Source organism: Pichia membranifaciens (genome assembly GCF_001661235.1).
Source record: "Pichia membranifaciens NRRL Y-2026 unplaced genomic scaffold PICMEscaffold_1, whole genome shotgun sequence".
Classification (NCBI taxonomy): domain Eukaryota; kingdom Fungi; phylum Ascomycota; class Pichiomycetes; order Pichiales; family Pichiaceae; genus Pichia; species Pichia membranifaciens.
This window is the reverse complement of record NW_017566982.1, coordinates 2,502,169-2,518,061: the sequence shown is the minus strand read 5'-3', so window position 1 is coordinate 2,518,061 and position 15,893 is coordinate 2,502,169. Positions and strand designations below refer to the sequence as shown.

General features: G+C 44.5%; 6 protein-coding genes across 6 annotated transcripts; 3 read left to right on the top strand and 3 right to left on the bottom strand.

Moving 5' to 3' along the window:
* Window positions 1–2,327: 2,327 nt before the first annotated feature.
* Window positions 2,328–5,677, bottom strand: PICMEDRAFT_14942 (hypothetical protein). Its single transcript, XM_019160606.1, has one exon. It carries the CDS (start codon window positions 5,612–5,614, stop codon window positions 2,411–2,413), a length of 3,204 nt encoding a protein of 1,067 aa, XP_019020611.1. The 5' UTR covers window positions 5,615–5,677; the 3' UTR covers window positions 2,328–2,410.
* A 124-nt stretch (window positions 5,678–5,801) lies between these two features.
* On the bottom strand, window positions 5,802–7,231 carry PICMEDRAFT_14941 (hypothetical protein). Its single transcript, XM_019160605.1, has one exon. The coding sequence runs from the start codon at window positions 6,766–6,768 to the stop codon at window positions 5,899–5,901; it is 870 nt and encodes a 289-aa protein (XP_019020610.1). The 5' UTR covers window positions 6,769–7,231; the 3' UTR covers window positions 5,802–5,898.
* A 221-nt stretch (window positions 7,232–7,452) lies between these two features.
* Window positions 7,453–8,589, top strand: PICMEDRAFT_71042 (hypothetical protein; the record flags this gene model as incomplete). The annotated part of the gene is made up of 1 exon (XM_019163807.1): window positions 7,453–8,589. The coding sequence occupies one exon, from the start codon at window positions 7,453–7,455 to the stop codon at window positions 8,587–8,589; it is 1,137 nt and encodes a 378-aa protein (XP_019020609.1).
* Window positions 8,590–8,729: 140 nt separating this feature from the next.
* Window positions 8,730–9,692, bottom strand: PICMEDRAFT_30591 (hypothetical protein; the record flags this gene model as incomplete). The annotated part of the gene is made up of 1 exon (XM_019162642.1): window positions 8,730–9,692. One exon carries the CDS (start codon window positions 9,690–9,692, stop codon window positions 8,730–8,732), a length of 963 nt encoding a protein of 320 aa, XP_019020608.1.
* A 286-nt stretch (window positions 9,693–9,978) lies between these two features.
* Window positions 9,979–11,361, top strand: PICMEDRAFT_14939 (hypothetical protein). Its single transcript, XM_019160604.1, has one exon. It carries the CDS (start codon window positions 10,066–10,068, stop codon window positions 11,227–11,229), a length of 1,164 nt encoding a protein of 387 aa, XP_019020607.1. The 5' UTR covers window positions 9,979–10,065; the 3' UTR covers window positions 11,230–11,361.
* PICMEDRAFT_14938 (hypothetical protein) lies at window positions 11,352–13,604 on the top strand. Its single transcript, XM_019160603.1, has one exon. The coding sequence runs from the start codon at window positions 11,548–11,550 to the stop codon at window positions 13,225–13,227; it is 1,680 nt and encodes a 559-aa protein (XP_019020606.1). The 5' UTR covers window positions 11,352–11,547; the 3' UTR covers window positions 13,228–13,604.
* The last annotated feature ends 2,289 nt before the right edge of the window (window positions 13,605–15,893 follow it).

Below are 15,893 nucleotides of genomic sequence, written 5' to 3'. Positions count from 1 at the left end.
AGGTCTACTTTCACTTCTTCCGTCTGCTGATAATATTCACGGATTGCGGTAGGATTAGATTCCAAAACGTCATTCGAAAAGGTATTTACCATTGTAGATATTGATTGAATTGATGATTGATACTGGTTTATTAAGTGGACAATGTAGTGATAGTATGGTATATTGGTACAGGCGTCAATGTACTCTATCAGGTTAGCACGCTTTGTCGTTGAGAGTGAAGAGGGTGTAGAAGTCGAAGTGGCAGATGAGCTTGCTGGAGAGATTTCCGAAAATGGAGAGGACCTCAGATCAGAATTGAAAATTAAGGTTTGGTTGATCTCATTATCTGAAGGGCCTATATTATCATAAAACTGAACATTAACATTATCAAGGAAAATATCAAGAGATACGTTAACATGATTATCATCAACTAGAGAATTGTCAGAATCGTAATCTTCAACGTTTTCTGTGAAATCTGCGGTGACTTCGGCTAGAGGCACCATTTCGGTTGCTATTAAAGAAGTTTCCATATCACTTGTCATGTCTTTGTTATCAATCAAAGAGCTATCTGCAACCTTTTCGTCATCATCTTCTGATTTTTTTGATTCACGTTCATTTTCATGAACCAATTGAGGCATGTTTTCTCCAGGTGCTATTTGAGAATGTATCAATTGTGTTGGTATTGACATCTCTTTGACCTCCTGATCTATTGCTTCCGGTTGGTCACTGGTTGGGGGTTCAGAAGCTTCAAAAACGACACTGAGCTTCGCTTCCTCCATAAACACATCTTCATCTTCTTTGCCAGATGACATGTATGAAACTGGTTGAGTAAATTCCATAGTTTCATCATTGTCATTGGCCATATCAATTTCGGGAAAAGTAGTTGAAGCCATCATCAGCGCAGGTTCTACCTGAGTTCGCTCTAGGTGTATTGGCTCTTCAGTCATCGTTGATACAGGTTGTGTGAACTCCATTGTGTCATTATCATCATCAGTATTGACAGCTTCATTAGTATTTAGCGTAAATCCGTTAGATGCTGGACAATTTGAGGCTTGAGTTAAGTCCATAGAAATTTCCATCAAATTACTAGAATTGAAGTTTGATGTTCCTTTATTAAAGGTCTCAGTAAGTTCCATGTCAACCTCGTCTGCATAGTTTTCACTCGTTTTATCTGAATTTATCTCTTGCTCTGCTTCTTCAAACACATCTTGTAAACTACTCTGTTTTTTGACTTGATCATCGACAGATTCTTTTCCTGGTTGCAAATGTTGTTCTTTCATACGGCTATGGTTTTTCAAGAGTTCTTGCGTCAGTTCAGCACTCAACTCCATAGTTTGAGTATTACTATCCTCATCGATTATAAACTTGTTGGGTAAATCAGAAGTAAACGCCTGTATTTCATCATTGGTCGCAGGAGGTTGATCTGCTATTTCACTTTTAGTATTATCAACAGCTTGATATGATTTCCAAATATACTGAGACGTGTTTAACTTAGGGACCTGTGATTGAAAGTGCCCATTAAGCGAGTTCCTTTTTTTTAACCTCCTCTCTTCATTGGAACGTGAGTAGTCTATTTTATGTAGGGTGACTTCGGGTGCAAAAGACACACGCCTGCGTTCTTTCAATATTGTGTCTGAAATCAAATTGATTGTATTATTTCCTTCCATGTTCGGTTTGAGAATACTCCTGTTCGGAACTAAAGTATGTCTACGATTTGTTGACAAAGCGCCATTTTCTTTAATGGAGGAGTTGAAAGGAAAAGAAAGTCTTGAAGGCTTCTGTTGGTAGAAACCATCTTTGCTATTTTCATCCATTCTGTTGCTTGATCAAATCTCCAAAGTTCAAGCCAGATCATGGCCTTTGCAGTAGTTTGTGAAGATCGTAGAGTTGTTTACTTTTTAAAACATGATTAAGATATGCCGCGTAAAGCATTTGCTGACGTAAACGTATTTTTTTAATGTATTGTTCATAGGTTCTGCACATGTATATGTTATAAAGGAACATCAATCTAGCCACTTAAGATGTTATTTTTAAGAAAGTTGTCCAGTAAGGTGAAGGAAGCCATCAGATAATATTTTTTCAAAGTACTAAAATGTTGTGCAAAATGATTTTTGATCGTGCCAAATAAAACATTTTGAGAACCAATTTTGATTTAAATCAAGTTTTACAGGGTTGAACTTTATAGAAATTTTAAACACCTTTTGGTGAGCATAGACAACTCATTTTAGAGAACAACATTATGAAGTACAGTTTATCTCAATAGTTAGACTCATGTAACTCCGCCAAGGAACAAGCTTTGTCCACTTCAACGTTGCACTAAATTATGTCGCATGCTTACGCGAACGTAAAACGGTGCCATGATAAGCCAACAGCTTTAAAATGATTAAATTACAGTTCAAAATTACTTAATTTATACAGCTTCTTGTCATGATTAAAAATGTTCAACTTGAAACTTCCAAGTGCCGCTTATCGGATCGTAGCCTATGTATTTAGTATTAGGAATAGCCTTCAATTTGGCGATATGCTTTGCGACAGCCGGATGCTTTGGGTCTGTAATAAGGGTTTTTCTATCTTTGGAGGACGGGTAGCAACCATCTAAAGATATAACCGCAGGCGCATTGAAGCCTTCACCAAGTTTAGGTCTACTCTTGATATCAGGATAAACAACACATTGGTTTCTATCAAAGACAATAAGATCCGCAATATTTGTTAGAGGGATAGAGGTTAAATCAACAGGGTTCAGAAACTCAATAGAACCATAACCTTCTCTACCAACTGTAAACTGTTTGACAGAAATAAGCTTTTCAGGAGGATAGTTTGAAAGTTCTTCTAACGATGGAATGGTGAAATACCCCTCAGGTAACAAGAACTCATCTTCTTTCTTCTGTGAAACATCCGCCAATGGCTTCTTTTCTTGTATCGGATCAACCTCTTGGCTTATAGCATTTTTCCCATCGATTTTCTCGTTGGAAGCAGTCAATGCCTTAATACCATCAAATTTCTCTGAAATGCTCTTTTCAGTAGAAGCATCTGAGGTAGAACTGTCACTGGATAATTCGTTAAGCTGTGAAGGCATATTGGCTTTCAAGTCAATAAATTTGACAGATTTACTAGTCTTGTCTTTCGGAAGTAATTTTGATTCGTTCTTATTCTCTACCATCAATTTAGTCAATTTTTTGGAGCGAGCAAAGAGAGGATTTGAGAGAATTAATTTGTCAGTCTCTGGATTAGACAGTGCATTTGCTTCTGCGGAACCTTCAATGATCTTTGCTACGGCAGAGTCAGCTATTTTCAAAGGAGAGGAGCTTGACACAATTCCAGCAGCTTTACCAATAGTGGCTTCTGTAGGCTTGAAAAGTGGTTTTGGGGTAATTCTATAGGCAGCGACAAGAGTGACCTTTTTCTTCTCTAATTCTTGAATTGGTGTTGCAATTGGCTTTGGGGGTGCTGGAACAACAGGATTCACATTGATATTGGCGGAGTTAAACAATGGACCAGAAGAGTATGGGTTTTGGTTAGCGGCATTGAAACTTTGTTGCTGAGGCTGTGAGCTGAACAAACCACCAGAAGTATTGTTGTTATTAGCTCCTGAATTGTTTCCAAAAAGACCTCCTGATGGTGCACCAAAAGTTGCAGTGTTATTGCCAAATAGACCCCCGGACGGAGCGGCAGGTTTATTTCCAAACAGACCACCTCCACTAGTGCCCGATGAAGTACCAGAACTGCCAAACAAGCCTCCAGAAGGAGCTGCAGGCTTGTTACCAAACAGACCGCCACTGCTACCCATGTTTGTATTCGCTGAATTATTGCCGAACAGACCACCTGTCGCAGGCTTTGCACCAAAAGCGCCAGTTCCAATGCCATTTCCATTTGATGCTGCATTATTACCAAAAAGCCCGCCTGAAGTAGCCGGCTTGTTGCCAAACAATCCACTACCAGCAGGTGCGTTATTGTTATTATTGGCACCAAAAAATCCACCACTGTTAGACGGGGCCGTATTGCTTTGATTGTTGTTACCAAATAACCCACCTCCTACATTAGATGTGTTGGTGTTGTTATTATTGCCGAACAAACCTCCTGAAGTTGCAGGCTTACTACCAAACAAACCTCCACCTGTTGAAGTGCTGTTATTATTATTATTATTATTATTGGCGCCAAATAAACCTGCACCGGAGGTGGTATTGTTGTTGTTTGATCCGAATAAACCTCCACTGGAGTTGTTCGCACCGAATCCCGTATTTGTCGTTGCATTCGTGCCCCCAAAGCCAAATGCTGGTTTGTTGGGAGTGTTATTACTTCCGAACAAACCACCAGTAGCAGAATTATTGTTGTTGGTACTTCCAAAAAGACCACCACCCGTGGAAGTGTTGTTAGTGTTGGTGTTGCTACCGAACAATCCACCAGCATTGTTGTTGTTTGCGTTGTTGCTGCCAAACAATCCTCCACCAGTAGCAGCAGTATTGCTACTCCCAAATAGACCACCGGAGGTGTTGTTATTATTTTGGCTGAAAGCGTTATTGGTGTTTTGACCAAAAGGAGAGCTACTATTGTTGGCTCTTGCACCAAATAGTCCACCACCAGTATTGTTGCTTGCGCCAAAAGCGTTGGAAGAGTTTGAGCCAAAAACGCTACTACCTGCGTTATTGTTATTTGAGCCAAACAAGCCACCACCGGTGGTACCCGAGTTGGTATTATTCTGGCCAAATGGCGAGTTGTTGTTGGCAGTGTTACCAAAGGACGAGCCAAATCCAGTACTGCCCGCATTGTTATTGTTAGCAGAGCCAAAAAGACCTCCTCCTGTGGTAGTGGTGTTGTTGTTGTTAGTACTGCCAAACAAACCACCGCCACCAGTGGTGGCGTTGTTTGATCCAAATAAACTGTTAGGAGCAGCGTTGTTGTTTGCACCAAAGCCAAAGCCAGAAGTAGTACCTGTACCAGCAGCACCGGTTGCACCAAACCCTGCTGTAGCTCCAGACGCACCATTACCGTATCGTCTATTTTCCATGTAGTCTTGGAGTCTCAACTCTTCAAAAGAAAAATTCCTGTACTCCGGCATGGCGGTAATGGATTCGTAGTACGAAGTGCCCATGGTGGCATCTCTTTCAGAATATGCCTTGAAAGGCTTGAGAGCAGTACCTTTATTCTGCGTGTTCATGCCGAAGCCGGTGCCAGTATTTGCAGCACCGAAAGTCATCGAGTTGTTGGCAGATCCAAAGCCGCTTGGAGCATTGGTGTTCGATGCAGATCCAAAAAGGCCCCCACCGCCTGTAGTGTTATTGTTAGCACCAAAGGGAGAGCTTGTGGTGTTTGCTGCAAAGGGAGAGGAGGTGTTGTTGGAGCCAAATAAGCCACCACCGGCACCGCCTGCCGTGTTGTTGTTTGCAGGAGCACCGAACCCGAAACCTGATGACGCGGTATTCGTGGCATTGTTGTTGGTGTTCGCCTGACCAAACAATCCACCGCCGGTGTTTGCCGCTGTATTGCCTGTGGCTGCGTTGCCGAATATGCTGCCCGTGTTGGCCGTATTCGAGCTGAAGGGAGAGTTGTTGTTGTTGGCGGCACCAAACGCTGACGAGCCATTCGATGCTCCAAAGCCTCCAAAACCAGACGTCCCTGCAGACGGTCTTCCAAACATAATGTCTATAGTGGTGATACAGACGTGGAGAGTGTGATAAGTAACAGGGGTTGGACAGGCTCAGACAGAAGGTGAATGGCTAACATCAAACCCAAATGGTACTCAGATCTGTCCAAGTGCCGTATTTTTGAGAAAAAAAGAGATCGAGCGAGAGGAGAGGCAGTAAAAAAGCTGAAAAGCCAGGATAAGCGTCACGTGCGAACATGTATTGGAAAGTGGATTTATAGACTGCGGAGAAAAGATACAAGAGTAAATAGATCGGAGAGAAAGTATTGTGAGAGAATTCACATGAGAGAGATGAGTAGCCCCGTGGTGACGACAGCGGAGAAGAGGATGGCAAGCTTCTGGTGGCCGATGCCATGAACGATGTTGCCTGCTGCGGGACGCAAAGCACCGTTGGCCAGAGTTGTGGAGATGCTGGAAACAGAAGCGGGGGTGGAAGAGGAGACATCGTCTGTGGCTGTCGCACTCTCAGAGGAGGAGTCGTCGGGCGGAGCCGAGGCGTCTGAAAGGGTCGAGTACTCGGCAGAGGCAAGATCGGCCTGCTGGATCGTGACGAGACCGCCGCCGTCGGTGAACGAGTAGGAGCTGCCTGGCGGTGTGCACGTCGGCGAAGCACCAGACACACTGGGAGCTGTACTTACCCCAGAGGAGCCGCTGGCGCCGCACGCGGTGGGGACCTCCGAGTAGTACAGGGTGTCGCTGGAGCTGTACGTGTGGTAGATGTGCCCGGCAAGCAAGTACCCGCCGGCTCCGCCAAAGGCAACTGGCAAGATAACCCCGCGGGGGTAGTACCTGTTTCCCGCGTACTGGACTGGGTAGCCGTACTGGTAGTTTCTTCCGTTGTAGTAGTAGTGGCCGGGCTGACCGTTGTTGCCGCCGTGGCCACCTTCGTTGCCGCCGCCACGGCCCTTGGGTGCCGATCCGCCGCCACCCTGGCCTTTGGGCGCCGACCCGCCCCCATGCGATCCGCCGTGTCCTCCGCCACCAAACCCATGTCCGCCCTTTTTTTCTTCCCCGTATTGCACTAGGATGCTGGAGACCTCACTGAAAGGAATCGACTGCCCGGGCGTGGGCGTGGGCACAGTCTGCAGCGTAGTGGGCACACTGGCCACATTTAAGTCGTTATTTGCTTGGTACACACTGAGAGACATGTCGTGTTTGCTTGTGTGCTTGCTGTCCAAAGCCCTTCTGTTACCCTCCCTGAAACTCCTGGTCCATCTGCACCTATTCCAGACGAACATGCCTGGGTTTTTATATCTCCCGCGCTTACGTAAAGGCTCCGAGCCCACGCAAGATTGTCACGCCCCAACTGGAGGGCTCAGGCCCCAAGTACGACATCATGGGCACAGTCGGCATCCGGTGTGTCGAATCGGATAATAAAATCAACACGGCTTGTTGCAGAGGCTGCTGGACGACTGCTGACTGGAAGTGTTGTAGCCAGCTATGGAGCAAGCCGTGGGACTACGAGAGGCGCTTCAGCCACGTTGAAGACCATCAGCAGCCGCTGGGCACTGCGAAAAGGTTGCTCTTAATACGGCTGTATCAATTCAAGCCCACACCATGGTCATACTGCTCGTTGCTCAGGAAGCCCATCACCACCTCTAGATTTGACCGAGACGGGGCAAGTATGAGCCTTCCGTCAGGCGAAACGCTGAATGCGGTTGACCGATTGATTATACGTAGAAAAGAAGACGCGAGCGGTACAGGTGACACGAAAAAGTGAAAAATGAAAAGCACTGACAATCATGTAGTTTTCCCATCGAAAGACCAGGGCCATTGTGGAAAGCAAATGACCCAAGAAAGCAGACGGTGATTTGACACAGACACTACACAGAATGGGTATCAAGGGGCTCAATGCACTAGTGAAAGAAAACGCTCCGGGCGCAATCATCGCCTCGGAGATGAAGTCGTTGTTTGGCCGTAAAATCGCAATAGATGCCTCCATGTGTTTGTACCAGTTTATGATTGCTGTGCGTCAGCAGGACGGGAACATGCTCACGAACGAGTCCGGCGAGACAACCTCCCATCTAATGGGCTTCTTCTACAGAACGATCCGAATGGTCGGCAGCGGCATTAAGCCCTGCTACGTTTTCGATGGGAGGCCGCCGGTCTTAAAAGGTGGGGAGTTGGAGAAGAGATTGAAGAGAAGAGAGGAAGCAGAGAAAAAAGCCGAGGAAATGAAAGAAACGGGGACGGTGGAAGAGTTACAGAAGTTTGAAAGAAGAACCGTGAGAGTGACGAGACAACAGAATGAGGAAGCCAAAAAGCTACTCAAACTGATGGGCATACCATTTGTTGAGGCTCCCTGTGAGGCGGAGGCCCAATGTGCCGAGCTTTCCAGGACGGGGAAAGTGTATGGTGCAGCATCGGAAGATATGGACACCTTGTGCTACAGCCCGGCGCATTTCTTAAGGAATGTTACTGCGGCCGAGGCCAGAAAGTTGAAGATTGAGGAATTTGATATCAAGAAAGTTCTTGAAGGGTTTGACCTAGACATACACATGTTCATTGACCTCTGTATCTTACTTGGATGTGACTATTGCGAGACCATCAAGGGAATTGGTCCAGTGACGGCGTTGAAGCTTATCAAAGAGCATAAAAGCATTGAAAACGTCATCACGTCCATTGAGGAGAATCCAAAGTCGAAATATAAGGTTCCTGAGAATTGGCCGTATAAGGAAGCAAGGGAGCTCTTCCTACACCCAGATGTGCTGAAGGGTGACGACGTTGATCTGAAGTGGACAGAGCCAGATGTTGACGGTCTAGTCGAATTCATGGTGAAGGAAAACGGATTCAGCGAGCAAAGAATAAAGGACGGCGCTGCTAAGCTATCGAAGGCCTTGAAAAGTGGCACACAAGGAAGACTAGACGGGTTTTTCAAAGTATCTACGAAAGTGGAAAAAGTTGTTGACAAGAAAAGAACAGCCAAGGCTGATGGAAAGTCCGCTAAGAAGCAAAAGCAGAGGAAATAAAGGCTGTGACCCGGACGTGTAAAATAAGATTCCGTATTATAATTCTGTATTAACTCCCAAAATCTGAATAGTATAAAGAACTTTCATGTATGTACGTACAAATACGTTTCTAGCAAAAAAGGAAAGAGGTTTGTCTTGACTCACCAAGCCGGGTCTACGCTATCCGGTTTCGATGCAAAGATGCCTGTCACTACGGACGCTTTTTCTGAGACATAGGCACTTGAAATCGTGGTTGCCTCTTTTGTCCTGTCAACGAATTTTTTCATACTTGTGTCTATGCCGGAAAAATACCTTAAGACGGCAACGATTGGCCAGGGAGCAGAACGGAATATAGGCAGAAAGTTCCCGTAGAAAGGAATTTTGATCTCTCCACGACAACCATAGACCACCGACTTGAACACTTGTTTTGCAACATCCCGTGGCTCCAGCTCTGGAGCGAAAAGTGTTGACGGTGTTCGGACACCTTCAAACAGGTGTGTCTTTAGCTGTCCGGGGCAAATCAACAACGTCTTGACGCCTGTCGTGTTCAAGGTTGGCGAACCTAGCTCATAGGTCAAGCTCTCGTGCAACGCTATCAAGCCGGACTTTGACGCCCCGTACGCGCTCAACCGTGCTGGCGACATGTACCCTAGGGTGGAAGCGATGGTGACAATGTAACCTCTCTTGATTGCGAGCATGTTTGGAAGGAACGTCTTGATCGTATAGAAGCTGGACAAGAGGTTGACCGCCATGGTCTTCTCAATTTGCTCAAAGCTCAAGTTGAGAATCGTGTCCCCCGTGGTGATTCCCGCGTTGTTGATCAAAATCGTGACAGTACCCACCGTGTGGAACACCTCTTCTGCTTTCTCTCTCACTTGTTGGCGATCGGACACATCGCATGCAAAGTAGTACACGCCTTCCACCAAGTTTTCGGAGTCCTCACTGGGCACGTCCAAGTCAAACACTACTACACGAGCGCCGGCATTGTAAAACAGAAGCACGAGCTCTCTCCCCAAACCGGACGACCCCCCCGTGACGAGCACAATGTCTTTGTCTGCATCAAAAAGCATCCCGACAAAAAGATTGGAGACGTCGAGCATCACCTTATTTGCTCTGTATAGCATCCATGTCATAGGTCCCGTCATTTTTGTTTACTGTGAAGTTTTATGTGTTGCTATTGTCTTCTTCACCAGACTATTCTTCCGGAAGCAACTTTGACCGTCTTCTTCGTCTTGTCTGCACAACATTCTTCCCGAAAAGGCAACTTATGTTTTCCGAGAGGGCTCGATTCATGTTTTCAAAAATTAAAGCGGCTTGGCCGATGGGCGCGGCCGCCTTTTTTCTAGCCTCTCCCTTCCGAGGCCTGATCTGGTAGAGGTGCATGCATATCTGGGGAAGATGGTGGAGCTGGTGACAGATGAGGTGGGTAGATTGCGATCTGGCTCTGGCCTGCTGGTTCGAAGCTCTACAAATAATAACAAGAAACACACAAAGACAATGAGCATCAAAGAACCACCACAGATCTTGCGTGTGAAGCGGAGAAGGACGGAGGATCCGTTGCAGGCTCTCGTGATGGAGACTAATCGTCGTAAGATAAAACGGCCACGGTACGTTTTCAGACTCAAGAGGACGGAAGAGAAGGACATACAGGACTCAACTGCAGTGTTGACAGCAAGCAAGGACAGAAAGAATGACAAACCTGTGTTTAATATTCCGTCGAAGAAAGAAAACGTGGAGAAAGTGGGGGCTTCTGCCGCACGAGAAGGGGAGTCAGGATCGGAAGCTGGATCAGTATCGGGAGCAGGGGTTCAGGATGGTACAGCGACGACAAAGGAGCAGCATACGAAGGAAGGCCCTATGGAGCTCAACTCGGAGCTTCTTGAAATGCTCAATGACTATTTGAAGAACAACGACGAAACAACAATCAACAACCCAGTCAAACCGCCAAAGAGAAGGCAATCCAGCGTATCGCAGGAGCTCAATGCAAACGTTCCTAAGTTCAGCAGAGAGGATATGCTCAAGGGCTGCAACGGCGAGGCGATTGACGAGCGAGATAACGAGGATGACGACGAGGACGAGTACGTGTACGACGTCTACTACCGGGACAAGGCCGTGAGCGACCAGTGGGAGAATGAGCGGATTGGGTACATCAAGTTTGACGACGACGAGCTGGACAAGCTAGAGGATAAGGAGGATGATACGCTTTTGAACACAGACGACGAAGATTCAAACGACGAGAATTTTTATCGGAACGATTACCCAGAAGACGAGGATGGCGGGTACGAGGACGAGAGCGAGCTAGAGTCGATGGGCCTCGACGAGCCAAGCGATGACCAAGACGACGAGTTTATGATCCTCAACAATAAGAGACGGTTCAGTAGAAGCGAATTCCTCAACAGCGAAGGGCTGAAGAGGGCCAGCAGCGACGAGTACCACCGCTTGGCCGAGCAGATAGACGAGCAGCCGATATTGTGGGGACAGCCGGAGGATGGAGCAGACTACACGGATGACATAGAGATGGGTGAGAACGACACCGACGGAGAAATCAACTTCCAAAGGCAGACTTTCTTCCCGACAGACAAGGACGATCCGGCTGCTATCCACAGAGACCGTATTTTTGGGAAGCTCCAGCAGATGATTGAGGAGCAGCAACGACAGTAAGAATCGGGTTACTACCAATGACTTATGTACTATCTGCAGACTTTGATGTGCTGTACTTCTTCGTAGGAGGGCCCCAACTAAATGTAACGATACCTAACTACCAGACCGGAACCGCTCGGAGCTTACGTCAGCGTCTCTATCGCTCCGCGGAAGCTTCCATTCCTTTTTTATGGGGCGGTTGTAGATCATTTGAAAGGCTCACGATTGTTTCCTGACTTTCGGCTTCTGGATTCTCTTAGCTCCGAAGTGCAATTGGCCATTGCAACCATAAGCAAAACACAAATAATAACCAAAAAGGAGACTGCTTAGTTAACACAGATGTCTTTGAGAGGAGTAGGGAAAGCGCTGTACAGGACGCCCCACCAGCTATTCGGACAGAAAACGGCGGAAGATATTTTGTTCAAGCAATGGGAACACGACATCAAGACGGCCCTAGCAGGGTTGGAGTATCTTAAACTTGAGAACCAGAAGTGGAAAAAGTTCTGGATCAGTGTTATTACCAACTTCATACAAGTCATTGAGATTTTCCGGGACTTACATTGCGAGTTGGAACATGCGCATGGAGCCGATGGAGCCGTTGCGGAGAAGCCCATTGACAAGAACGAGGAGTTCACCAGCGTCACCATCCACGAGCTTGAACAGGCAGGCAAATTAGCTTCGATCATTCTTGAAAGAACGACCCGGTTGGCAGAAGACTCGTCTGATTCTTTTTTTGCGAAGTGCAATGAGATGATCCACACGTTGAAGGGTGCTGAAAAGCTCATCACTAAGCGAAGCCACAAGAAGATAGACTATGATATGAAGTCGAACAAGGTGGACTCTACGCTGAAGGGTTCGATAAAGACAGATAAGGACAAGGTGAAGCTGGAGTCCGAGCAGCAGAAGCTTACTGAGTCGGAGGTGATTTACAAAGACTTGAATGATAAGATAAAACTGGTAATGCCCGAGATTTTGGCTAACCTTTCGGAGTTCATAAGTAAACTTACGTACAAACTCTATTTCTCCAACTTGGACATTCTCAATTTTATTCAGCGTAATGTTGAGAAATTTGACAGAATCCATGGTATTGCTTCCGATTCCAAGTTTCTTGTCTATGACGATATCATTGCCGACTTCAACGGTCTTTATTCTCAAGCTCAGAGCAAGCTTGAAAATCTATCGTTGCTTAAGGAGTTCAGGTCATTTAGAAATAAAAATCTGACAGAAAAGACAGTGCAAGGAGTGAACACTGTTGCAGGAACAGTCGTTGACTCTACCGTCAATTTCACCTCAACTATATACACCAAAGCCGCTAAGCCAAGCCAGAAGCTATCAATGTCGCTGACTTCAATTAAAATAGATAACCCAATACATCCATATGATAAGCATGGGATGTTTACAATGGCATTGGATCCACTTGATTTTATAAAGAGCGCAGACTATGCTGCTCAGCTTTCGGAATCTGACCTGAAAAGTATGTCGCCAAACTATGATACCAAAAATAGCCCTTATGCAGCTTATTCTGAGGATAACTTAGAAGATGAAGCTGATGCGGAGAGCAAGACTTCAGAAGAGTCAGGGGTGAGTGAGGAGAAGCTATCAGTTACGGGAACAGAGTGGATGAAACCGTTGAGGAACTCCACGCTGAACAAAATCAGTTCCCCTCCAACCTCATTTTCTCAGGCAGCCACTACTGACGGAGCTTCAGAGAAGGTCACACTCAATTCTTCACTGAATACATCTCATCCAAGTACAGCAACAGATGGCAAGTACGTGGCAAACTCTCGTGTGCAATCCTTATCTTTGAACTCTAAAAGTGAGACTTACAAATATGTTAACGTCACGATGGACAACATAACAAAACGTATCTATCTGGTAGTCTCTACCCCGGAAATAGATTGTGCTCCGGTCAATGTTCCAAAGGGTAAACTTAATACAACAGACTTCGAGCTAAGAGATTATTTCATGGCCAAAAGTAGTATAACGGCTAACGCTTTTGCTGCTTATTCCAACATCTAGCTCGAGTTACTTTCTGAAATCTCTCCGACCTAATATTTAACTTTTTCTATTACCTACTGTGTATAAATTGCGTTAACGAATCCAACTATTTTATGATAATTGATGCATATCCTTTAGATGAAAAAAAAAAACTTCTTACCTGCATAATCAACGCCTATCATTAGGCCTTTTACGATACCTTTTCTTATAGATGTCATCATAATCCTCATCATCATCAAAATTAGAGCTTGTCATATGTGTGAAAGTCATGCTCTGTCTACCCTTTGGAATAGCGGTGCCATTCATCTGCGTGGGCTCTTTTCTGTGTTGTCTCTTGTTACTTCCACTCCCTGCTTGCACCCTCGGCAAACCAAATCTATCAACTGAATCGTAAGTGTTATCAATCAATTCAAAACCCTGCTGAGTCCGCGGAGACATGCTTCGAAGTCTCCGATCGGTAGGCATGATATTCTTGAACCGTTTTCTACCAGGAGTACCTTCTGCTTTCGGCGAATCTTTTGGAACAGGAGAATACGAAGAAGATCTTTTCTCCGCATAGTCTATTGGAGAAGGTGATGTGCTATGAACTCTCCTTTTAGCGCTTTTCAAGTCGGCTGTAAGATCAACGGCGTTTATTGTTCTCTTTGCATCCCTCGATATTATGTCAAAACCTTTTGTCTCAGAAGGATTCAATTCTGATTCCTTTTTCACACCATTCGCAACTTTTTCAGCTACTATCTTGGGCTCTATAATACGATTTGCGTGATGTTTTTCCTCAAAAACAAGCCTTTCCGGTTTCTTCCTGAATATATTCTGACTGATTTCCTTTATATCCGGCTCTTTGTGTTCAACTTTAACCCCAACACTAGATTCCTGCGTGTCGCTACTATGTTTGAAACTAGGTATTGCTTGTTCTCTTTTTTCTCTGAAACTTTCCTCAGGAGAAAGTTTGTGAACAGGTCTGCTGATCTTGATAGGGCTTATGTCAGATAAATTATTACTCTTCTCTGGTGAATTATCAATGCCAGTTTTCTTTGAAATAGCAGCGTCATCATCTATAGGTATAGCATTATGTAAGGCAATACCTTTTCTAAGGTCACGTAATTTAGTGGTAAGACGTAGATTGAACTGCTCATTGTTTCCATGATTTTTTTCAGTAATTTGGATTGCTTCACCTTCAAGCAACTTTGATGTGGACATTTCTTTGTCATCACCTGAGGCCTGAACCAGTTTGGCAGTAAGTTTTCTTCCCTGCTTTCCTTTGCTTTTAATCTTGATTTGGGAATCTGGTTTAACATCATTTTCCAAGTTTATCTGCTTCTTATCGGATCGAGAACTAATCGGTGAAGATGGTGTATTATATCTCGATGTATTTAATTCATCATCAACCAGGTCAATCAACTTCTTAGAGGATGCCTTAGGTCGGGACTCAGAAACTGACACTGGCTGAGATTCGGATTTCAATTCTCTATCTATTTCTGCTCCAATATCGGTATGCTCATAATCACTTTCAAGTAATTTAATAGGCGAATCGTCCACCATACTTTTCCGATATGAATCTTGCGAGAGAATATCAAAAGCTTTAGCGTCTTCCTTATTGAAAGACGAGTCATTAGCCTCTGTTCTAGGTCTTGGGTGTTTCCTTCGAGTCCTGTATGTACGTAAATTTCTCTCTTTTACTGTTTTATCATTGAAGGGCTCATCACCCATTTCTTGTTCAGAGTCGGAGCTCAAATTATTTTTTGATGCTTTCATTTTCATGGATCTTTGTGAACGTCGCTTTTTGATCATAGAACCAGACGAAGGTGGCCTAGCTTTCAAGATTCCAGTGTTTTCATCCATCAAGGAGAAAGCATCAGAGTCATTATCTTCGTATTCTTTGTCGCCTTGATCCTCATTTTTAGTTGATGATTCGCTATGGAAGCCTCTATTTTCATTACTCAAGCCACCTTTAATTTTTACTACAAATTCTTTCTTTTTCCTTCCCCTCCTTACTTGTGGTTTAGGGGATTGAGCTCTTAGATTATGATTAGCAGATTCATTTAAGGGTACCACATGTGAAAGCTCCAGTTCAGGCTGAATAGGTTTTTTATCATTAGCGTGAACGATCACCAAATCGTCGTCATCATCATCATCATCATCATTTTTGAATCCTTCACTCTTTTTTCCATTATCGCTAGTGTCAGCACTGCTTTTGAAGTCGCCGCTGTTACCTTTCTTATTATCTTCATCTCTCGAAATGATGATATTACCATTAATATCACCATTTTCTCTCTTGCCACTTGAGCTGTTTCCACTATCTGAAGAATTTTTCAAATCTAACAATCTCTTTTCTTTAGCTGTGATAACACCAATCTTTGATGCATCTTCTCCGCTTGCAATAACTTGTTTTTTGAGTAAGTTAAGCAAAAGCTCTCGCAAATCTTCACGTAAAGTGAGTCTTTTCTTAGAGTTAAAAATGAGCTCATTTTCTTTTCTTGCCTTGTATATATTTCTACGATTTCTGCTTCGTTTTAGGATCACCTTGGTGAAATTTAATGGATCAGCTAGCATTGTCTCCACATTGAAAACAAGATGTAGCCCACAGTCATTAAAATTCTTTTGCTGTGGGACCAGGCAGACATTTTTGGCTATTTCGGAACTTTTCACAACAAAGTTATATTTGTCTGCAGCGTAGCTTATAATGA